Consider the following 25,685-nt stretch of genomic DNA (forward strand, 5'->3'; position numbering starts at 1 on the left):
GAGATTTGTCTCAAATAACTCATTTAAATTATGGACAGTGGTTCCATCCAATTAGTTTTTGTTACTTTAACTCAATGTTTTCTATTTAAAGTTATGCCATTCAAATCAGCATTTTGTTTGTGTGTGTTTGTCTTCTAGAGTCATAAAAAAGTCAAGATGCGTAACAAAGAATCAAACTGTATTTGTTACAGGGTTGCAAGTACATTCAAGACACCTGTGGAAATGCATTAACATTAGCTAAATGACTTTTACAACGTCATACTGTTAAGAGTAGAGTCATTCTTCAGCAAAGTCACTGAAAGTTAAAAAATAAAAATAATAACCTCTATAAAACTTGGTAAAGGATAAATACAATTAAATTAAAGGGTTAGTTCACCCAAATATGAAAATAATGTAATTTATTACTCACCCTGATGCCGTTCCAGACCTCTAAGAACTTTGTTCCTCTTCAGACACAAATGAAAATATTAGTGTTGAAATCCGATGGCTCAGAAAGGCCTCCATTGGCCACAATGTCATTTCCTCTCTCAAGACCCATAAAAGGCACTAAATATGTCTTTACAACGCCCATATCACTACAGTGGCTCTACAATAATTTTATGAAGCAACGAGAAGAGTTTTTGTGCGCAAAAAAAACCCCTAAATAACTACGTGACGGCCGAAAACATTTCTTCCTGAAGCTTCGGAGTGTTATGAATAAGCGGATCGATTCAGCGGTTCGGATCGCGGGGTTTTAAAATCGCTGACGTCTTTAGTAACTTTTATGGGTTTTGAGAGAGGAAATGTCATTGCTTCCAGTGGAAGCCTTTCTGAGCCATTGGATTTCAACAAAAATATCTTCATTTGTGTTCAATGATGAACAGAGGTCTTACGGGTCTGGAACATCATAAGGGTAAGTAATTAAATTACATTATTTTCATTTTGGGTGAACTAACCCTTTTAATGATTTTTACAAAATTTAGACAGTTACATTAACATTTTGGCATTCCAGGAAGTCCTTACGCAAACATATCAGAGAAGAGCTTGGTCTTCAGTGTTTAACAGCTTGGTCTTCAGTGTTGCACTTTATTGGATAACTTGTTGACATCCAGCTCCAGAACTAACTTTTGCAGTACATTGAATGTGTACCTGAGTTCAGGAGGGTAGCTCAAGTTCAGTCCATATATCAGTCATGGCTGTTGCATATGGGACACTGCTAAGATCCTGAAGAAATGTTGACCCTCTAACACCACTCCCACATCTGCTGGGCTGTCTTCTATGTATTGCACCTTCAAGTCTTATTACATAAATTCCCATCACTGTCTTCTGGATCGCCTCCTCAGTGCTGGCAATGTCTGCATCCTAGAGGGGACATTTAAAAAGAATACAATACTCTTAAATTCTTGTGTATTAACTTTAACAAAGCATTTAGCATCCTGAAAAATGCAGAAAACATTTAAAAAGCACATATACTCACAATATACTCCCATATCAGACTGCTAGGGTCTTCATTCAGGTAGACACCGAGAGATTCAATTATGCATTGTCTCTTCACTTCAATGTCATCAGTCTAAAGATACAAATAAGAACATTAACAAAATATAGCCTTTACATTCAGCTCTCTACCACATGTAATTGTGTAAAACATTCGAACGATCTAATTTAGGAAAACTGATGAAACTGCATTTTGCACCAAATTTTACACACACACACACACACACACACACACACACACACACACACACACACACACACACACACACACACACACACACACACAAACACACACACACACACACAAACACACACACACCCATATATATATATATATATATATATATATATATATATATATTAACCCATTTACTGTCAAGTATCGTTGTCAAGTATGACCCCAGATGGTTAATCAACATTCACTGCTCGTTAAAACGCACTCATTAGACAGATTAAAGTAATATTTGACCACAGTTTGATAAAACTTGGTTGTAGTGAAATTAATTTCCTAATTTATGTAAGGAGTGCAAAATAATTGATCTGTAATTAACAATTTTTCTAATGCACTAATTGATACAGTCTGCTCACAGCTAATACTATATCAGTGCAATACGTACTGTAGCAGAATTCATAAAATTTAGGCTAAATACTATCATTGAGCCAAACCATAGATTGTAACAAAAGTCAGCAAAAATATTACTACTTTTTAAAAATCTTAAAAAGCAATAGAGTGCTTCACTTACCTTAGCCAAAAAACGTAGCTCTCTATCAATGAAGTAGTGACATTTCTTTATTTCACCATAGGTACGGATGAACTGGAAAAGCCATGATGAAAAACATATAAACAGATAAACAGATAAACAGATTAACCAGAAAATGAACTCTTAACATGATGTGTAACGTTAATGTTAAGTAAACTGAATGTGTTGCAATGCATTCACTAGCAGGCTTAATCTGCTTATCTGCATGTAGTACAGTTTATTAATAAGGTGTACACTAACTTCATAGTTATAAACTTCACACACACGTCCTTCGAAGTCGCTTATTTCAACGTAAATAGCTAATAACCACGACATCAGAAATGGGAATTAACGTAACATAATACATTTACGATAGCACGTGAAGGCAGCATGCATGCCACGTGAAAATGCCTGTAACTAAACGCGTTGCATTCATATTTCTATGCTTTATTTGTATGTTTTCCCGGAGTTTGATTTTTATAGTATTACAGTCTTAGTACATTAAGCCACTTTAAATGTTTTTCACTTCAAGCGTTTTTGAATGCCTGATAACTTAACTGCTCGTTTCATTAACTTAAAACTAGGTTAACTGAAAACTATTTAAGAATTTTAGTATGTTGCCCAAACATTTTTTCCACGTCCATACATAACGTTACATATATAAGTGTTATACACTAACGTTAATATACGTTACAGAGAATCACATGCACATTAAACTCACCTTTCAATCGCATGAATGAACTCCCAAAAATGGCACATTATTTCCCACAATACTTGATAGTTAAACAACAGACATCCCAGAACAGACTTAACGAAATATTAACAGAAATAAAAGACTTTGCCTTTAGATAAACTTTATATTTTCTTACCTTGCCACCTTCGTGCTGCGCGTCGTCTTCAAGTTCATCCAATACGTTGGAAATCGTCACATCCGGGTTTTTTTTTTTTTTTTTTGAATTGCGAAATGAAACCGTTTACATTACTTTAACGATTGATAATTAAGTATAGTGTAAAGTGATGCAGGTTAAGTTAATTTAACGCAATACAATAGTGTTTTGGTGGCAAAATAAATATATATGTGTTATTTTAACAAAAAATATTTGGGTAAAAGGAACAGTGCCACAAAGTCATTTTTTTGAGTGTAGGCACAGGTAGCAACTTATCACGGCACCACACTTGAATTTACTGAGCTCCTTAGAGCGACCCATTCTTTTACAAATGTTTGTAGAAGCAGTCTGCCTGCCTAGGTGCTTAATTTTATACACCTTTGGCAATTGATGTGATTGGAACACCTGAATTTAATGATTTGGAGTGGTTTCCCAATACTTTTGACAATATAGTTAATTTATAATATGTATTAATATTTGTTTAAAAAAAAGTTAAAGTACAACTTATTATACAATATAATACAATTTGGTATGTTGATTGTGAAAAATCTCTAGAAATGTAAGTATAGTAATTCTAATCATGTCTCAGAAACAAAGCCATTGAGCCTTTGGAGACCAAAGCTAAGGACTGTAACTGGCACAATGGCCTAGATAACAGTCTGAGCTCAAAATCAAAGGGACATCAAAAGGAGTTCCTCAGGGCCTAAGTGTTGATCCTGTGCTAATTTTGTGGCCTGAAATGAACACCGTTCTTTCTTTTCTAAAGATTAACACTTGTTTACCCTTGGGTTTGGCCAAATGAGATCCAAAAATCTTATTAAGAATGAAAATGAAGAAAGAAACTGCGGTGAATTGTGTTGAATGTTCTGTATCCCGATTTTCAAGGAGAAGGAACTGGATGAAATATTCGGAATAATCAATCAATCTGAATGGTGATTCAGCCTGGAATTAAACCACTTTACGTTTGTTCATCTAGCCAGATGAGATCTGGCCCTTGACCGAGCCTGGTTAACCCCACGTTTTTTTCCTGTTTTTTTTCTCAATTTAAGGTCCTGATGAATTTCGCTTACTTATTTTGCTTACTTGCCATTGTTGCCTTTTGGCTTGCTTAGTTGGATATGCTCAATATTCGCCAATCTTATTGGAAAACACCATTGAAGGCTTATTGGATGACAAGTGAACTAAGCTAGATAATGAAATTACTTTTCTCCAGAACGGCTTTATAGATTAATTGAACTCAATCCATAATTAATGAACTTTAGCTATTGAAGTACTGAATCAACTCTGAACTGATTATTCAACTGAATGTTGACTGTATACTATTATAGTTAGAATTGCAAACAGTATTGAGTTCATCTTGTGATTATTTTCTTGTCCATCATTGTAAAGCAGCTTCTGAAACAATCTGTATTGTATAAATCACTACATAACCTTGGCATTAATTAACTGGCTTATGTTAGCTTTATCAACTCTTAAAGGGAGTTTAAAAATAAGTAAAGTATGTCAAAGCAAAAAGTACAATTATGCTCGGCCTTTTTCTCCAGTTCTGATTGTGGTGACTGGGCACTGTTTATATGCTAAAAGGGTTAGTTCACCCAAAAATGAAATTTGATGTCATTAATGACCCTAATGCTGTTCCACACCTGTAAGACCTCCGTTCATCTTCAGAACACAGTTTAAGATATTCTATATTTTAGTCCCTTCGGAGTCATCATCGAAAATACATTTAGGTCCAAAAATAACAAATACTACGACTTCATTCAGAATCAATTTTCTCTTCCGCGTTTGTTTTCAAACCTCAAATAAAGATTCAAACGGCCATTAATCAGTGAATCGGTCAATGATTCGGATCGCCAATGCCACGTGATTTCAGCAGTTTGGCAGTTTGACACGTGATCCAAACTGTTGAAATCACGGGACATTGGCGATCCGAATCATTGATCGATTCACTGATTCATGGCCGTTTGAATCTTTATTTGAGGTCTGAAAACAAATGCGGAAGAGAAGACTTTCGTAGTTTTTGTTATTTTTGGACCAAAATGCATTTTCGAAGCTTCCAGGAATTCTAATCAACCAACTGATGTCACATATGGACTACTTTGATGATGTTTAATTCATTTAATTGAAATTAATTTAATGACATCAATTTCATTTTTGGGTGAACTAACCCTTTAAGGTTTCTATGTTTCTGAGAGTGAAGGAATGTGTAAACATATTGCAAAGTTTAGGGTTCCTAATATAAACTGAACTTTCATAATCTGAAATCCGATTTGATTAATTTGGATTGTGTGTGTGTGTGCGCGCGTGTTTGCGTGTAAATGTTTTCACATGTTTAACAGTTCATTTTTTAAATAATATATTTGATTCTACAAATCTTGGCTCACTCCAGTGTAAAACTACTGAACGTCTGCAACAGTTATAGGATTGTGAAAACATCTGTTGAACTATTAATATGGCTTATGATTGTTTTAGTGATTTCCAGTCTTTATCGTAATCTTAAACAGCCTGGAGTGGCTGATAGCAGATGGAAGCTCAAATGTCTCTCTGAAGCTGTTCCACCTCCCAATCCTTCAGATGTTGATTCAGATGATACACACAGACAGACTGAGACTTCTTCTTTAAGACCAGTGCTGTGTCTCTGCAGTCAGTGAGTGCGATGAGAGCTCTGTTAACTCTGTTGAAGCCTTAGGTCCAAAGACACCACTGATCGAATGTGCAGAGACAGTGTACTAACCCACTGAAAACCCCCTCTGTGGTCCAGCTGACTGAACACCAGACATGTTAAGCCATTGGTATAATGCTGTGTGTGTATGCCAGTGTTTGTTTATCTGCCAGTGAAATTGAGTAATATGACACCCCTGAGGCAACCGTAAGATGGTAATGGCTTCTCTCAGTATTTCTGAAACTCAAAGAGGGTCCCAGAGGGCACTGGATCAAGAACAGGCTAGAGTCACCACAAGTGCAGATGAGCCTTGGGTATTTTCAGTATCTATGTTTTTATAAAGTTTTTAACTAGTGCGAGTTTCTGGACGTTCAACAAATAAACCTTTCATTAGAATAAACTAGGGCTGTCAATCTATTTAAAATATTTAATCGCTTATTGTCATGAGTTAACTCGCGATTAATCGCAATTTAATCGCACATTTTTATCAGTTGTACCTTAAATGAATAGGTTTTTAATACTCTAATCAACATGGGTATGGACAAATATGCATGCTTTATCCAAATGTACGTTTATTATTAGTGAAACCATACTTCAGAGCATGAAGACTAGACATGTATCAAATGTCATAGATGTTTTTTTTCAAAGAACTTGTTCACGTTTCTTAAGCCCAAGCTTAAAAATTCAGAATAAGTAGTGATTTTTCTCATTTTAAGAATATTAATAAAGGGAGTTTTTACACTGGCAGTTTAATTCAGAACAGGGCACAGTTTGTATGAAAAATTGGTAATGTGAAAGCTATCATGCGGACCTGAGAGCGCACCAGTACCACACCATAGAGGAGGTCCATATTCCACGAGTAGGAATATAGTGTGGCCTCTTTAAGGGATGTGTGTTCCCTATTGAACTGCAGGTATTTTGTGTGTGTGCCAAACTGTGCAGCGACTCATGTGAACAGTGTGATGGACACTGACAAACCCCACACTTTTCTTTCGACCTGAAGTCTAATAAAAGTTAAGCAGAAAATATTGTAGCTTATGTAGGCTATAACTGCACTTGTTTCAAAGTAATGCTATTGTTAACCCTTTTCTTTCCCTAAGTTTGCTGCTGCATATTTTATGCCTATGACTGATCTGAATTTCTCCAACCATGGGCTACGCCATGAATCAATCAGAAAATGCTCACTGCGTTAATCACGTTAATAAAATTAGTGGTGTTAAAATAAATTTGCGTTAATGCGTTAACGTGTTAATTTTGACAGCCCTAGAATAAACATTTGGTAATATTGTATTTTTTTTAACATTTCTGAAAAATATGTTTAGTAATAATAATAATAATAATGCTCATTTTTAGCTCACGATATTAAAAATAATAATAATAATGCTCATTGTTAGCTCAAGTTAACTAATGCTAATACCTTTTTGTAAAGTGTTACCAAACATTTTACAGGAATTAAACAAAGACTTGTAATAAATGTAATATGTATTCTGTTTATTATAGACTGGGTAAACCCAGCCTGATCTGATATCAGTCTGGAAACCTGTACATTAATTTCTAATGCTTCTGTTACACTTTTGCGGGAACCAATCACAGACTGGCTTATCCGCCTGGCGCACTATTGGCGGGTTTAACACAATTGATAGTGAAGCGATGGGCCATTGCACGTTGATCCCGCCTCTTGTGGTCTAATTGGTTGAAGGACTATCCAATTGCATACAGAGTAATTTGAATAATGCTCATTTAACATGCCTCTTGTGCAGAAGAAAATACAGAGCAGACTCCCCAGACCAATGTTGGATTTTTATATTGAGCTTGCTCTGATGATAGCCAGACAATGCTTATTAAGGTATACATTTACTAATTATTTAATATTTACATATAAAAAAAAAATGACTTATCACACTAATTTGGAGGCATCCTGCAGTTCTGCATCTGTCAGGGACTGTCATGTCCCAATGCACCCCTGTCACAATTTCAGAAAATTAACTGATTCTTAATTAACCAGTGATAAGGTGTTCTGTAAGTACAAACAACCTATGATCAACCTATATTCAGCCTACACTTTGGGAATAAATGTATCCTTAATAAAAGATGTGAAAATTTGGATCTGACAGCAGGTAAATTAAATTTAGCAGTTATTTACTCACCCTCATGTTGTTCCAAACCTGCATGACTTTCCTTCTTCTGCAGAACATAAGTGCTTTTTCATGAAATAATTTCCCATTATTAAATATAAAGAGACTCTTAAGGTGTTCACAAAAAGATCCATTGTCTGTTATCAATAGTGTACTAGCAAATGTGTGTTCAAAGCAAAGCTCATGAATGTCAATTTCAAACCAAGCAGCTTGGTCAAAGCGTCAAACAAACTGTGAAATCTTTTGCCCTCTCACAAAATTCCTGATCGCATGGACTAGTCTGAATTTGACCAGTGAATCCATCAAACAATAGCAAATATGACTGCATCTTTAAGCAATATTCCACATCTTGTGAAGCTTTGCATTAGTGTGAGAAACAGACCGAAAAACTTACTTGATAACTGTTCCCTTCCAGTGAGCTATTAAACCTGCAACCAAATTGAGTCTGTGAATTGTTCTTTCAAAGGGGTATACATCACTTCTGGCAAAAGGGGCTTTCAATAAAAATTGGCTGCATATACAGTACAAAGGCGGAACAAAAAATGTATTCAGTGACTACAGAATAAACAGAGACAACAGAGAAAAAGGCAGTTGTCTTTCCTTTTGCCAAATAGGAAATGATATCTTACTATGTATAATCTTTAAACAGCATTATGGTAAAAAAGGGAACAATATATAGCACTAACAGTCTTACCTGTGTGCAACGGCATTTTGCTTCAGGGTGTTGTTGGATGGAACTGACCGGTTTTTGTAAATAATCTTTTTTTTCTTTTTTCCATTCCGTTTGGCCTAAAACACAGTGTTCATAGTCACCCAGTTTTAAATGTTGATTATAAACATGGAGGCTTTTCAGATATTCAATCTTGCCAATCTCTACAGATATTTATGATTCTTTGCAGTCTATAGCCACTGCCTTACAACAAACAGGATGCCTCAATGGAAACCGAAAGAAGCTCACTCCCGCTTAACGTCTACTCTTTGAATTCTTGCACCAGGGAACAAGTCAACACTATTATGATTAAAAGCTTGCTAAGAGTATTTCCTACTAAAGCAAGGTGGTATTTGACTCTGGTAAGCATATCCATAGCAGACTGGTGGGAGTGGACTTGGCCGCAATATTTTCAGTGCATTATGGCCATTGAAGTTTTCCTACAATTACAATAGTTGCTGGGTTAATAACCCTCTGTCGATCTGACTTTCCATGGGTGGGGATACAATAATGAAAAAGTATAATCTGTAGTCTTCATGAAAGCCCTAGAGCTGCCAAAAGTCTGCCAGATGACATAATTGTGAATCTCCATCCATGTAACACGTAGAACAAGTAAACTTGTCAATTTAGCCTTCTACAGACATAATAGACAGCAGGTTGAAAAATCAGCGAAGTCACACTTTAAATAAATTCTTTAGTAATTCACACTTACAATTTCAATTAATCAGTTGATGGTTGACAAAATCCAGACTGGTTCCCATGGTGCATAACTATATGGAAAAGAGCAATTAGTATATTCTATAATGTCTAAAATGTCTTCTTTTGTGTTCCAGGGAATAAGTCAGTCAAATGTTACACTTTTGGTAAACTATTTCTTTAACACTGAAATATACAAACATTTACAAACCAAAGAGTTTCTAAAGGTTAAAAGTTTGTCAGATAATCATGGCTGATTATTGTCATGATCACAGTATCTTGCTTTGATGATTAAACTCCAGTGTTATCTTTCTAATTTAACATGTATCACACCGTATAATTTTGTTGACGTAAACAGCAGAATCCTGGGGAATTGTCAACATCAATATCTCTGAGCTGATATTACTCATCCATGTTGCAGCACTCAGAGCATTAATTGAAGGATGTTATGTAGGCTTGCACTCCTACGGGATTGTGTTATTCACCCATGCTAAATGCTGTTACACCATCCTCGCTCATATGTGCACCATGAGTCAACACCATCACCGCCCGAATGACTCCATTAATAACGTAAAGACATCTGTTATATTTACAACATTTCAAACTAATTTGTCAAAGTAAAGCTGTTGAACACGGAGTATAACATTTAGCAGGGGACAGTATGTGTACACAGCTTAGTTTGTCAATTTAATATCTAACAACATTGCATGATTTTAATCACGGTAAATCATTTTGATCAAAAAATTATTCTTTGTTAGATGTTAAAATGATGTAAATGCAAATATAAAAACTATAGGGTGCTAGCGCATCATTTTCATGTAGTGAAATATTGAATATCTTAGGACTGCTTATAAAGAATACATAATGCAAGTATGCCTTGGCAAAAGAAAAAAAAAGAAAATCTCAACCTACAGAATGGCAGAAGCATTCCACTGATGCTACGGAAACATGCAATGAAAAGCAAGCAATCCCAGGTCCAAAGAAGGAAGAGGAAGAGCTCCAAGAATAATCACATTTGTAATGTTGCATATGATAATATTGATAAAAAAAGATATTTAAAATGGAATAAAGAAATTACCAATTTCTCTTCCTGCTCAAGGTCTTCAGTAATCACTCCACTCCTGGTATTTAGTTTCACACTCTTCATTATTCATTTCCCATAAAATTGTATTTTTGATGACTGGTTTTCCAATAATATTTTAATAATTTTATTCATTTCCCCCCATTCTAACTACTAACAGTCTATTAACACTGTACCACATGGTGAATTCTTCCTGCTGGCAGGCAGTTGCATGTGTTATGCTGGTATCAGAGTGATCTTGGAGCTAGACACATTGCAGAAGAAAAGATAAAAAAAATATCTGTTGCTCCAGGCAAATCATGCAGTTATGCTACCACTCCACACCATTCACATATCCTGCTTCCAACTGAGTAATACTGAAATAAAGACAAGAAAATGTAGCCATCCTAGATAATAATTTCTAAATTAAGCATAATTTGTGCTTCCTGAGCTTTGTCTTGGGTAGAGGATGTGATAACAGTTGTTTTGTTCCTGAAACCCTGGATTCTCAAAGGGTATGACAGACTGTATGACAGCAGCAGTCGGCAAAAAAGGACCAACATGTTAGAACTCACAGCTCTGCTTCACTATCACATTAAGTTATTCGTCACTATATCACTCTCTGAAGTTACGTCACTGGAGGAACAGTCACTGATTATCGAACGTCAAAGAGTAAAATCTGCCTGTCATTCGCACAGGCAATGAATGGTAAATCACTTCATTTGTTTGTTAATGGCACAATATGCCTGGAAAGTATAATATAAACTCAGTGTGTAGGGGAAATGGGCAACCCAGGGTGTCTTCCTGCCATCTAACATGTTCCCATATATCCTAACAAGTTGTATGTGTGTATGCCAGTTTTGGGGTGCTGTTGGAAACTCAGAAGTGAAGACCAGGAGAGCTTGGGTATATCTTTCGGGCAGGCGTTCCGCTTTTATTGAGAAACACAGTGCCGTCTGTGGCTGCAGTCGTCCAAGTCTAATTTTAAAAGTATACATTGTAATTTATCCACATTTCAGGGGGAGGGATTTACACAGTAGAGGAGGAGACAATCTAAACAAAGGAATGCAGCATAACAGTGCCAATCAGACCACCAATCCAAATCCTATCAGCATAACAGTACCAATCAGACGAATAGATGCAAATGTGATCACTCTGACAATGTTGCTTATAGATCAGGAAGTGCATAAAGACACAAGACTGATTAGCTTGATCTCCTTACAATGTCGTCAGTCTGTACCTCCAAACTGTAAAGCATTATGTACATAACAAACTGTTAGTATACTATTACATTGGAACCTTGATATAACAATTTATAAATTTGTAATCCCACAGTGCCCAGAGAGAGGTCAGTTACCTGTTCCGTATAAATTACCTCCACTTGACCATTTGAATTTGACAACCAGGTTTAGTTTGGCCCATCATTGGTGTCGGTAAAGTTTGCTTGCTATTCCAATCAGATTGACTTGAGAACCAACTGAGACACCCCTATAAGAAAACTTTAAATGGACAATTAAAGCATATAAAGTAAAAAATAAATAAATATATATATATAATGCATTGTACTTATCGGGCCCTATTTTAACGATCTGAAACGCGAGTGTCAAAGCGCGAAGCACAAGTAACTTTGTGGGCGGGTCTCGGCGCTTTTGCTATTTTCCCGGCGGGATAAATGGCTCTTGCGCCCGGCGCAAATCTAAAATCTAAAATTATTATGGCGTATTTACCAGGAGCACACCAGGAGCGGTTCACAGCCGAGGAGACTGATGTTCTTGTAAGAGCAGTGAAAGACAGAGAAGTTGTGTTGTATGGGGATGGGAGAAACCCACCCAAAATAGCGTCGGTTAAACAGTTTTTTTTCAGTTTTTCAGTCAATTTTTTTTCCTGGTTCTTGACGGACAAACCAATTTGTCAGATGTCCTTATATACATATATGTCTTGCCACTATTGGGCAAACAGGTCTGATCCTTAATTACTACAATTAGCCTGAATAATTTGTAAGCTAGATTTATGCCTATTTTTTCACATCTTCGTGGCATACCACAATGATTTCCGTCATCTCATGTGTTAATATTTTTTTAGTGCAACAATTTATGATTTGAAAAAATAACTCTTGCATCTGTGTAGATTACATGAGCAAAGTGTATGCGCATTGTGCACGCTATACATTATGGTCAAGCATGCGTCCTTAAAATAGCATAATGAACAACGCGCAACGCGCCACTGACTTTAGACTAGGTTTTTTCTGGTCAGTGGCGCAATTGTTTAATGGAACAGCAAAATAGCACCAGGGATTGTTTGCGCCGGAACACGCCTCCTTTTTTGCGCTGAACCGCCCAGGGAGCACAAGTTCAGTCACTAGTTTAGCGACGTGCTTCTGTGGAGGGAAAAGAGCGCTTTGCGCGGGTGCAAAATAGGAATGACACATGCGTCGGTGTACAAAATCAATTGCGCTGGGTGCAAGATAGGGCCCATTGTGTTCATATTGTATTGCAGAAATGTCAGTGTTTTTTTTATCCATACAATAAAAGTCAATAGCATCTGATGATTATTGGAAAATTAATTTTGCATTATGCAAAATATCTTCTTTTGCAATTAAAAGAAAGTTATACAAGCTTGACATGCCATGAGGGTTAGTAAATACCAGAATTTTTCGGAAGAACTATCCTTTTAATGTGGGTTGTGTGTGCATGTGGGTTAAAGGTCAACTTTTCATGCTGCTAAAATGAATAGACAAAGACATTTACTAAAATAAGATCCTGAGAAATCCATACTGAGAAGTACTTGCCAAGGACTGTCAGTAAACCATCCCTATAAAATGTTAGTCTAACTAACAGCTAGACCTTCATGTAAGCAATTAGCCCATCTTATTTTAATACAGCAGTACTACGGTTTAATTAGTATCTAAGGGACACATTTTAATGATTTCAAGCTTTTATGTTTTCCAAGGGCATTATTTAAGCAAGGTCTTACTGTTCTAAGATGAATGCAAAAGTTCTTGAGATGAGATTTAGTTCAATGCAACTGGACATTCGATAAATTAACCTAGGAAATAATATTTTTCTATCAAGGCCCTTGCAGAATCACCCTGCTGTGCTGAGTAATGGCAGTCAAGCAGCAACGGCACAGTGCTCTCCACCCCTGCAGCTCGTGCTCACAAACGTACCATAATCCTCATTAGGGTTTGCCTAATGACTACTTACAATTCAATGGGGATCTATTATCAGTCATTAAACACAAGGTCTTGTGCATGACTAATTGGATTAATTTCTGTGATAAATAGGGAAACAAAATTTGTAGCAATATTGTATTTCTGCGAACAACAAAAATAAGCTACAAGCACTGATTCTACAGCTGCATCTATTGCACAATTAAGTTATAAAATGCTTCGGAGAGCAGGACTGCATAAAATTATATTATGCATTCAAAAATGTATCTAAAATAGTGCCGTATTAGTCGAAACCAATATTGTGCTGGTCTCTCATGAACAAACCAATGTACACTGGATTACAAATGAAGTGTTACCCACAATCTTATTCAATTCAGTTATTTTTTCCCCCTGCTTACACATTTTTTTTATTATTTATTTTTTTATTGGTTGTTGGGAGTAAATCTTGCATGATAATTCAACTTCAAAATATAAATATTTTCATTAACACTAACACCATAGACATCATATACCTGGGCAATGAGTCACATTTTTTTAAATAGCACTCGTGCCCCTCTGTTCACCCATGGGCTGATCTAAAAACAAGGTGTGTTCAGGCACATTGTTGAAATGTTGCTATTTTCAGGCAACTTAAAATGACTGTTCCATTGACCAACAAAAAAGTCAATAGCGCAGTATTTTATTATTATTTTTTTGTTATTTAAAGGGATCCCATGGTGTTGAGACTTGTATGGCTTAATATAACATAAATGATGTCTCTTACTGAATTATGTAGTAGAAAACCCATGAAAGATCTACGTTATTTTAAAAATCGATTTTATATTTGGACCATGGGCGGCGCCATTTTGTTTGCGTTCTAGGTTGATGACGTAGAGTGGTTGAACTCCTCAATCAGCTGGCATTACCCGTAGCTATTTTTACCACAACGCAACTCGAAAATTGTTTCAGAGTTAAACAAAACCAATGAATTCCTTTGTAATTATACTTAAAACACACTCAAACATACATGTGCACACAAACTCACCTACACAAGTCACAAACAGATCGGCGGGCGCGCACACGACAGGCTCTGTCTCAATCGAGATGTTGGGCTGCTCAGTCTCCACGACAGGGGCTGAATCTGAAATCGACCCTATACCCTTAAATAGGGCATTATTTGAAGGGACGGACATTTGTAGTGTTGTCCGACACCATAGTGGACATGTTCGAGTGCAGTCATTCAGTCTCACGTTCCACCGCAATAACGAGTAAAGCCGATTTACAAACAGCTGTCCGACTTCACGCACTCAAACATACATGTGCACACAAACTCTCTCTCTCACACAGACTCACACACACCCCAACAGATCGGCGCGAACACAGCAACACACACACACACCAACAGATCGGCGCGAACACACACACAGCCCAACAGATCGGCGCGAACACACACACACACACGCACGCACTGCGCGCGCATACATAACCCTCAATCTATTCCCTGTGTATATCCTGTTCAACACATCCTGTTCCCTAGATAGACTGTTGATAGTAGATTAACTATAATGCCTAATGTGACCAGCAGAGGGAAATATCTAGGTAGGACGATGGGATAAAGTAACGTGAGGAAGAGAGGCAGGATGTTTTGGTGATGATGCATGCGATTGAGACAGAGCAGTCTGTCAGTGTGTGTGTGCGCGCCCGCCGATCTGTTTGTGACTTGTGTAGGTGAGTTTGTGTGCACATGTATGTTTGAGTGTGTTTTAAGTACAATTACAAAGCAATTCATTTGTTTTGTTTAACTCTGAAACAATTTTCGAGTTGCGTTGTGGTAAAAATAGCTACGGGTAACGCCAGCTGATTGAGGAGTTCAACCACTCTACGTCATCAACCTAGAACGCAAACAAAATGGCGCCGCCCATGGTCCAAATATAAAATCGATTTTTTAAATAACGTAGATCTTTCATGGGTTTTCTACCACATAATTCAGTAAGAGACATCATTTATGTTATATTAAGCCATACAAGTCTCAACACCATGGGATCCCTTTAAAGGGCATGTTAGTAATATTTCTAATGGATTAATCTGCTTTCAGTCTTTCGGCTCGCAAATTCCACCATGTAAATAGCGAATCCGCCATGGTGCAAGCACATCTGGCTTTTAAAGGGAATGGGAGATGAGACTATGAAAGGTTTATTGCATGTTGCGCCTAAAACACACCCATGACTTATTAAGAGAGGGGTTACAACCCCTTTTGGATCATGTGCCTGGTGCGTTTTTTCGTTGTTAAAATAGCAAAAGTGGATTCTGACATGGCCTAAGTGCACCTGCACCTTACGCTTCAGACCATGTGCTCAGATAACTAAAATAGGGCCATACATCTTAAAAGACCGCAGGGTGTAATTTCACTCAAATCATTCTGTTTTTAAAAATTACCCAGAGTAATCAGTAAGATTTAACTATGTATTAACATCAACTTAATGAAGTTATCTATTTTATAAATGCATGTTATTGATTTCTTTCTGCAAGCTTAAAAAACAAAAACAAAATCGAAAATAAAACCAAGTCCCCATGCTACATTTTTTTTCTTTCTTTCGATAACCCATTTCACTAGGATGTACGATATGGAAGAAAAGATCTCTCGCTACTTTTGTTTAATTGTGACCTTAAAGGTAAACCAAAAATTGGTTTGTGTGCTTTTGCCCGATATTGAACGCGTGATCAGGGAATGGGAATTTGTTGTCGCGTCGCGTCGCCTCTCGCGCATCTAACAGACAGGATTGCTTTTCTTTTTTAATGTGCTTGTTCGCTCGCGCCAGACAGTGAATGTTGCCTATTTATGACGGGTGGCCAATGTGTCAGAAAGACTGAAGCCCTCTGATACAGGAATAAGGGGATAAAGACTGAGGTAAAGTGATGAAATTAATGAACAGTTTATCATTATCTAAATATGAATGTTTGCTAATTAATTCCAGTTATTTTTTACCTTAAACTTTATGTAAGCAACTGTTCTGGATGATCAGAATCTGTAAAAAATCATGTCAATTGTTTATAAACATATATTATTATTTTTAATAGCCTAATGTTTTACTCAGTTGTGCAATTGTAAGGGGAGATGGCGTTTTTAAAATTTATTTTCTGAAATTAGTAATGATATTTATATACAGGTTTATCTAAAATAGCTAAACAATAAAATGCACACTAAATATAAAAAATTCTTAAAAAGTTTAATTCATGGTGAAAACATGAGCATGCATAGTTTAGTGGAGGATATACATAAATACACACATTTTTGTTTGTGTGTGTGTGTGTGTGTGTGTGTCCTTGTTTATATTACATTGTGGGGACCAAATGTCTCCAAGGATAGTAAAACCTGAGATTACCTACATTGTGGGAACCAGCCAGCGGTCCCCACTTTTCAAAAGGCTTATAAATCATACAGAATGAGTTTTTTTGATAAAGTAAAAATGGAGAATGTTTCCTGTGATGGGTAGGTTTAGGGCCTCTGTCTGTGTGTGTGTGTGTGTGTGTGTGTGTGTGTGTGTGTGTGTGTGTGTGTGTGTGTGTGTGTGTAGGTTTAGGGGCAGTGTAGGGGGATAGAAAATACAGTTTGTACGGTATAAAAACCCATTACATCTATGGAGAGTCCCCACAAAGATAGGGAACCAGACGTGTGTGTGTGTGTGTGCAGTTATTAAAAAAAAAAGATTAAAACACAACCAACATATAAAAACTTTGATACAAGGGGCACCAAGGAAAATCTTGCCTAGGGCAGCAAATTGGTCAGGGCCGGCCCTGCTAAAGGGGGTCGCACACTGCACTGAAGCTCAGCGCCGTGTCTCAGGTATCTCACACCAGTCAGACGTGAACATTATATACGCGCAAGCTCAATTTTGAATTGACTTCTGACAGAAGAGCTGCACGATGAGTGTATCTTGTAGCACAGGGTGGAATCTGTATGTACATTCACGAATGAAGAGACACATACATTTAATCACCGCGGACAGGCGTCGAATAGGTGTGTATTCTAATTATAAAGGCGCGGCGAGTCCGGTGCGAAGCTCAGTGCTTTTAAAGGGGCGATCGCTCAGCGCCATAACACTAATATTAAGCACCCCATATTACCAAAATGGCATGATCCTCGTTTCATAACAACCGCGAAGATTCGATCAGTGGTCGAATCCGGTCCTGCATATCGATGCATCGAATCTTCGACTATTAGGGGTCACCCCTAGTGTAAACTAAAGTCTAATCAATGTCCATGATCCTTCCTCTTCTATATACATCTGCCTAAATAGTAGCATTAATTATATTGCTTAGAAAGTCACAGAGAAAGCAATAATAAACAATCCTCAAGGAACGACACAGAAAATATAAGATCAAAAGTACAGCAGAGTAAAATTATAAGCAGCACAAGTGTTCAAAGGTTTAGGAATTTCTCCTTTTTTACGTCCAGGTCTTCTATTATTTTATTATTGTCCATTGTAGTAATGCAGAAGGCTTCTAAATGGGAGTCTTTTCCCCAACTCCTGCCAGATAGTAATTGGGGGCATAAGTAAACCCCATCTGAGCACAGAACGTTAATCTCCCTCTGCCAGTGTTAATTGGCCGTTTTATGACAAACCAGGCCAAAATGCAGGAGAACACATGCCTGGATTTACATGCTGTTTGCAAACAGATGTCTGAGCGGAGAGCAAATAAAAGCATATTATGTCTTCTGGAAATGCCTTTACTCAAAAAATCTCAGAAACGGTCTTTAAGATCATTGATTTGAGTGGTGGTTTGCAGTAGACATAAATAGAATAATTTTCCAGACCACTGAAAGCTTTTTCGTTTTGTATATAATTCTATATCATATGCAGTGGCGGCTGGTGCTAATATATATTTTTTTGCCAACAAACTGTGTAATGCAGGACTGAATGACACATTTTTAAATAACCATTTAACAAGTGATATAATAATGTATCATTACTGCTTAGCTCAAACATAGAAATTTGTAAGTTTTTCAGCATTTAAAGCATTCCATTGTTATATGTACAGGCAGGAAGACGAGGACAGGTAAATACAGTTCCCAAAAGTAATCTCAAAGCAGACAGACAGGCAATAGCACAACACATCTAACATAGCGGAGATCGGACAGAGACCGAAGGAACGGAGACGATATATATATATAATATATATAAAAATTGAAAGTTGCCTCTCACAGATTGATCAATATCATCTGTTTTTCCAACTATTCAGAACATGCAAGTACCGTAAGTATTATTTTGTGAATGTACGCAAATCGCCTTTGTGAATGTGCTTGTTGGCACACTGGCTACATAAAGTTACTACTGCATCTGACTGTATTCACAGAGCTCAGAGCTATGTCATTGTGTGCTTCTGAATTGTAAAGGCGGTGAGCATTTATTGGGCTAAAAATAATAAGCTCTGGTGTCTGTGAACACAGTAAGAGACAGTGGTAACTTTAGCCACATTAGCACAGTCAGAAAGGTGATTTGCAAACACACACATTATGGATCACGAAAGGATGGTATTGATCCATCTTTTGAGAAGCTACTTTTGTGCAAGTCCTGCGTTTTACTCACCCTCATTTGCAAAGCAGCCCAGTGTACATTGATTCACACAAACATAGTCTGAAAACATTCAGTAAACATGATGGGAGGACCTAAATAGGAGAAAAAACATTACATTTTAGGTTGGTCCCCTAAAGGTCCTGCAAACATTATGGAAATGTAGTGTAGAGGAAACGTCCTATAGTAATGGTCCCCTAAACATTCCCAGAATGTTCTGAATGTTCCTCAAAGGTCCTCCAAATCACATCCCCAAGCGCTTTAAAGAGCTCTACACAATGACCATCTCAGAAAATTCTAAGAGAATTACCCGGCAACGTCCTTGACACCAGTTCTGGGAGCATAATATTTCCAAATAAAATATGGTCCCCTTAACATTCCCAGAACTTCCTGAATGTTCCATGAAGGCCCTCCAAATGACATCCCCAAACCCTTTAAAGAACTCCACATCATGATTACCTTGTTATGTTCTGGGACGTCCTTGACAATAGTGGGGATATTCTGAGAACGTTCTAACTTAATTTCTAGCAAGGTAAATGTTCAAAAAAAAAAAAAAAAAGTCACATTACAATCTAAAATATGATGAAAATAAGAAAACAACAAAAGCACAGACTAATTATTAGGCATTTTATTACCCCAACAATAGCTGCTTTCCAGTTACTGCTATCATACAAAGACACTTAAAGGTTTGAATTTCTACATATGGCATATTTATGTTCACCAACAACAAATATTCAACAATATATTAGCAAAATGTATATTTTAGTAAATTAATGCACTCCTGTTCTATTGTGCTGTGTCTGTTTGGTGCACATACACACTGTTTCGTGAGTGGCGACACTCACTCACAGAAGTTTATGCTTGAGAGGGCTCAAAATGGAAATATTATCTATAGACTTTCTAACATTTACTGATGGAGAATCTGTCTGTGAAATGTAAGTTATGCACTGAGGAAATTATTGTATGTCACACAGCTTATCTATTAATAGATTATTAATAGTTATGTTTGTTCCCAACAATCAATCCATAAGTTATGTATAAAAAGCATGTTAATGCTATAGCCTTCTGGAACCCATAGAGATTGCATTGCTGTGCTTGTATGGATGTCTATAAGAACAGTCTGAGGTCTAGAATAGTGATAGCTAATGTGATTGAAAATTCCATCCCTTTTGCACTTTGGTGGCGCGTTGCCCTATTGCCATAATTAAGAAACCGCACCCTTTAACGCATGGTATAGTTGGATTTGACTAATGTTTGCAGATGGTGGCATTTATGTAGATTTACAAACTGTAGAGGTAAAACAGATGCCAATAGTCCAACTCACCCTTCTGACCACTCAAAATATGCAAAGGTCTGAGAGATAAATACCGGTAATCGCTGTTTGCAGCTCTTGGTACAGCTGTGTATACTATTTACTTAGCTAATGCAGGAAGAGTGCATTTTTCACCTAAAAAATGAAAACTAATTTATAAAAATGAAATGCCTATGCTGTTATTTTTTTTCCGAGGGACAACAAGGTTGTCACAGGTATGTCTGTATATAAATTGCACGATGCAGGAGTAACTCACATACCACCTAACATCGATGAGACAGAACAATGAACTGAATGAAGACAGGACTTATACACAGAGAAGGCTAACTAATGAGTTAGTAGGACAACAGGTGAACCGAATCATCAATCAAGGGAACAAACTGGCTCACACTAGGAAAGTGTGTTCCAACTCACAGGGTCCCTATGCAGTGTTCACTTCTCCCTACTCCTTGAGCATGGTATATATCCCCAAAAAATAAAAAACCTTACTTTCATAACGGATATGTATCTAATATATATATGGGGCGGCAGTGGCTCAGTAGTTCATGTAGATTGTCTACAAACCGAAAGGTTGGTGGTTCGATCCCTGTTTCTACCTGACCAAGTGTCGAGGTGTCCTTGAGCAAGACACCTAACCCCAGCTGCTCCCGACAAGCTGGATGGCGCCTTGCATGGCTGACATCGCCGTCGGTGTATGAATGGGTGAATGTGAGGCAAAATGTAAAGCGCTTTGGATGGCCATAGGGTCTGTTAAAAGCGCTATATAAATGCAGTCCATTTACCATTTACCATATAATCAAAATTGATATGTTTATTATATGCTTGTATGATATTTGAAGCTATACGTTAGAAATCTAGATGCACCCTAGCGGCAGCAAATCTAATCTGCAGCGTGTGTCGTCTAGCAACTCTCAATAGACTTTTGAGCTGGAAAAAACAAACTCTGGTCAGGCCAATCACATCGTGTATAGACTTGGTGGGCGGGGCTTAACATAATGATGGCAGAGTTGTTACGGTTCTGCGTGCTACTTGTAAACACAGAAGCTGGTGAACGGCGGTATTTTGAATCGTCTTTGGCCGTGACTCTGGAAGACTTGGAGTTAAAGGGGGGGTGAAATGCTGTTTCATGCATACTGAGCTTTTTACACCTTTAAAGACTTGGATTCCCATCCTAAACATAGACAAAGTTTCAAAAACTAATGTTGGACGTTTGATGGAGTATTTCTGTGTTAAAAATACTCCTTCCGGTTTCTCACAAGTTTCGGCGAGTTTTTTTCGAGTATGGGTCTAATTGACGTTAAATAGAGCGGAAGGTCCTTGTATGGGCTGTACGGGCTCTTCTCCCGGAAGGGTGCGCGCGCGCGTAACTAGAGGGAGAGAGAGGAAATGCACGCTGTAAACAGTCTCTCAGGTGCAGATCCAGTCCTCCGTGAACACTTATGTCGCGCCCCGGGAAGGCAGCGCTGCATTTGAACCGATTTGAACGCAGAAATGACGGGAAGCTTCAAGGCATCGCTTCAGTCGCGTCGCAAAGTGGATTTCCACGGTCACTGCTGTCACAGGACTTCACCAAATCATACCAAAGAAGTGTGTTTTTGACAGAGCGGTCCTGCTTTGGAAGATGCCGGTGAGTAAATCAACTTCAAATGTCTCTGCTATTGGCTACCGTCGCATGAGTAAACATCAGTAAACGATACGATCGCGTGCTTCGTCATTCAAATGCGCTAACGGTTACTCCATTGTTGTTCTGTATAACGTTACACTAGTCTGACGTGCAAAACCGTTCTGCTTGCTACTTCTAAGGTCTAGTCGCATACAATAGTTCATAAACCGAATCATGTCCTCATACACTGCGAGTAAAGACACAGAAATGTGGAGAGGCCATTAAATACAGTAACTTACATACCACAGAGACGGACGTCCTGCTGTTGCCGTTTCTCCTGTTCAATTTATTTCAGCCTCAGATTTGATTGTGGATCATTATCTGTATTAGCTGAGATAGATGGGTTTCTCCACGCTTGAGGACGTCACCGCTTTGCGCGCTTGTGATTCTTTAGCTCCGCCCACACGATACGCCTCCAGGCGCTCGGTTTTTTCCGGAAAGACTCGGTACAGCCCATATTTCTTTTATAAATATGATAAAACTAAAGACTTTTCGGAGATATGAAGGATGCAATACAACTCTATAGGTACTCAAGATTGACATGAGATTGACTGAAACTGAGTGTTTCACCCCCCCTTTAAGCTTTTCTTTGAGAAAAGAACAAAGAACGGCACTGAAGTCATTCTTAAGAAGGGAAGATGTGTTCGGAGTTTTGCCGACCGGATACAGCGAACGTTTAATCTATCAACCAGCTCTGCTTCACGTTGCTCTGGTTGGTTGTAGCGCTATCCAATCGCTATCCCCTCGGACTGAGCCCTGTCAATGGTGAGTTCCCTGACCCAACATCTTGATGTGGGTCTGGCTTGTCAGGCATGCCATATGAAAAACAATTCTGATTTGGTTAACTATGTGCATACGTGTTCTTAATCCACGGTCTTAATAACTAAACTGAACCATTCTCATCTCCTCTTTTCCATCGTTATAGACAGTTGGATGATTTTCATCTCCACTTCCTGTGAAATGATGTATCGATGTTCCTTATTCCCTGTGTGCATGCCTTTCGCTCCCTTTGGATTGGAATCTTAAGATGGCAAAATACCTGTGAAGTCCACTTTGCAGTCCACTTATGGTCGAATGGTGGAACAAACCTATAAAGTTTTGGTTTTAAAAGAACATTTTTAATTGTATGCTATCTAATAATAATGTAACTGTAATTGTTACATGTGAGTCCCAACACACTGTAAAAAAAAAAAAAAAAAAAAGGAAAATTGTACTGGTAATTTTCTTTATCCAGTAATTTTACGGAAATTTTCGCTAACCCTTAAAACAAACTAATGCAATGTGTAATTCAAAATACAGGTAAGATACCTGTAAAAAAAAAAAAAAGTATACAGAAAATTCTTTCATTTTTATATATAGGGCATTGCGCCGTATTTTTACTGACTTTTTTTACAGTGCAGTTGTCAGGATATCAAGCTTGTGAATCAAATGTGTAATGAAGGACTGAGAGGTCAGGCCATTGGCAGCAGGGTAAGCCATGTCTCAATGAAGCTGGAAGCCTGTGTAAAGACCTGAGCAGAGGTTTAACAGGACAGAATTTCCTGAGGTTTAAAAACAAGTCAAGCAGCATGCAGCATTTTGGATGAGCTCAGGGGGATGCTCTGCCGATGCTTGTAAACTAGAAAGAAGGAAGTTGCCATAGGCTGACTGTGAAATGACAGTTAGATAGGAAGTGGTGGTCAAGGAAGGGCTTTATTTTTCTTTTGTACTTTTCTTTCCTACTAATGCCAATTGCAAGGGAGGCCACCTGGGAGCTGCCTGGGGTTAAGTACCTTGCTCAAGGGCTCAATCCAGACAGGGGCTCCTGTACCTGAGCTCAAGCTATCAACCTGTATGTCAGCCCAGATAAACCGATAAATGGTTTATCACAATGTGATTTTTTTAACATTTAATTAAAGATTTAATTGATTTCTGTAATACCTAATTCACATTTTGTAATAAAAGTTTTATATTTATGTAAATGTTGTTCTTTTGCTTCTCGTGCTTCACATGACTTTAGCTAAATATTATATTATACAGTTAATTCTGGTTCTCGAATCTGATTGGCAGAGAGCCTTTTCCAGATGGGCAGTATTCCCCCAGTATCAGCAGAGGAGACCCCCAAAAAGCTAAATAACTAAAGAAGTTATTTAGACCTCAAATATGAAACTTATGTATAAGCATAGCACATACTTGATCATTTGTTTAGGCATTTTCAGAGATTGAGCTCCAGACTGTCCAGACCGTCATTTCGTATAAATGTATGAGGTGGCACCCGTGTGTGGGGTAAAAGGCCCACCAGCATGGGCAAAAGCCATGCAGTACTGATGCAAATAATGTTTTTTTAATAATGGTTAATATTTTAGCAAAGTTTGTATTATTTTCTGTTTATTTTGATAAACAAAATATTTTTTTGTACAATAAATATACTGCCATTAAAATATGTTAATATAAAAATATATTAAAAAAATACAGAACTATTTTAAAATTAAAATATCTGAAAGCATTGCAGAAAATCCCTGTCACAGACAAGCCAGGCTCCTACATCACAGAAAACACTCCCTGCGTCCCAATTTGCATATTATTCATTCTAAATAGTATTTGAAAATAGAATTAGTATGTCCCAAGTCGTAGTTTGTTGAAAAGAGTATTCCAAAGATACCCGGATGGTTTACTATTTCTGGTCCGAATTCGAAGTATGGATCGATGGGCACTCTAACGGCTGATATTGCCCTCAACCCATTGTGAGTTGGACGTGGATTCGATTAAAAAACTACAAAAATGAAGGATGTGCGAGTCCGACGGTTAAGTAGAGAAGTTTAGATAAAGGGGTTTGAGTGACCAACTATCAGTAACCTGACAAAAATATATTTATTCAGTGTTGTCCACATTATATTTCACCTGCAGCAGCATTGTGAACTTTTGTAATGACATGTTTGGCCATTAACTTTTAAATGCATCATTATATTTAACCTAAAAACACACAAAGAAAGTCTCTGCATTAAAGACCTACAAATGGCAGATCAACATGCGGCTACATTTCTCTCCGATACAGTAGGAGATTAATCTGAATGTGGAGGATTTGAACTGTGACGAATCTGACGATGATTGACAGGGCAGTTAAATGGTGAAGGGATGCAAGTAACTAAGCGACAGAGTAATAAAGATGGCGAAGTAGTATGGCTCTGTCCGAAAAGGCACCCTAAACCCTCACGGTCTTCCTCTGAGTCTGCACTTTCACGACGTAATGCTGCTTTGATTGCCGGGAAGAAGTCCTCTGCGTAGCTCACACCAGTGTGGGCTCGGAAGAAGTGCGCATCGAGGGCGCACAACGGCCGCAAAGGGGCCGCTCTCAAGCACACTTCTGAGATGTAAAATGACAAATGGGACACCCTGCGGTCTCGTGGACTCAACGGACACGCGCACGCAGCGGCCATTGTAAGTCCACAAGACTGAAAGTGAACATGAAGTGCACATGAATTAAAGTGCACATGAATTAATCTCCTAATTGGGGGCGGCAGTGGCTCAGTGGTTCATGTAGGTTGTCTACAAACCAGAAGGTTGGTGGTTCAAACCCCGGTTCCACTTGACCAAGTGTCGAAGTGTCCATGAGCAAGACACCTAACCCCAGCTGCTCCCGACGAGTTG

General features: G+C 37.9%; 1 protein-coding gene across 1 annotated transcript; it reads right to left on the reverse strand.

Annotated features, from left to right (window-relative positions):
• Window positions 1-948: 948 nt before the first annotated feature.
• Window positions 949-25,474, reverse strand: LOC137075867 (uncharacterized). Its single transcript, XM_067444817.1, has 5 exons — window positions 25,252-25,474; window positions 3,083-3,108; window positions 2,217-2,288; window positions 1,457-1,549; window positions 949-1,341 (listed from the first exon to the last, which is right to left on the reverse strand). The coding sequence occupies exons 1-5, from the start codon at window positions 25,472-25,474 to the stop codon at window positions 1,135-1,137; spliced, it is 621 nt and encodes a 206-aa protein (XP_067300918.1). The 3' UTR covers window positions 949-1,134.
• Window positions 25,475-25,685: the final 211 nt, after the last annotated feature.

This window comes from Pseudorasbora parva, chromosome 5 (genome assembly GCF_024679245.1).
Source record: "Pseudorasbora parva isolate DD20220531a chromosome 5, ASM2467924v1, whole genome shotgun sequence".
Taxonomy (NCBI): Eukaryota; Metazoa; Chordata; class Actinopteri; order Cypriniformes; family Gobionidae; genus Pseudorasbora; species Pseudorasbora parva.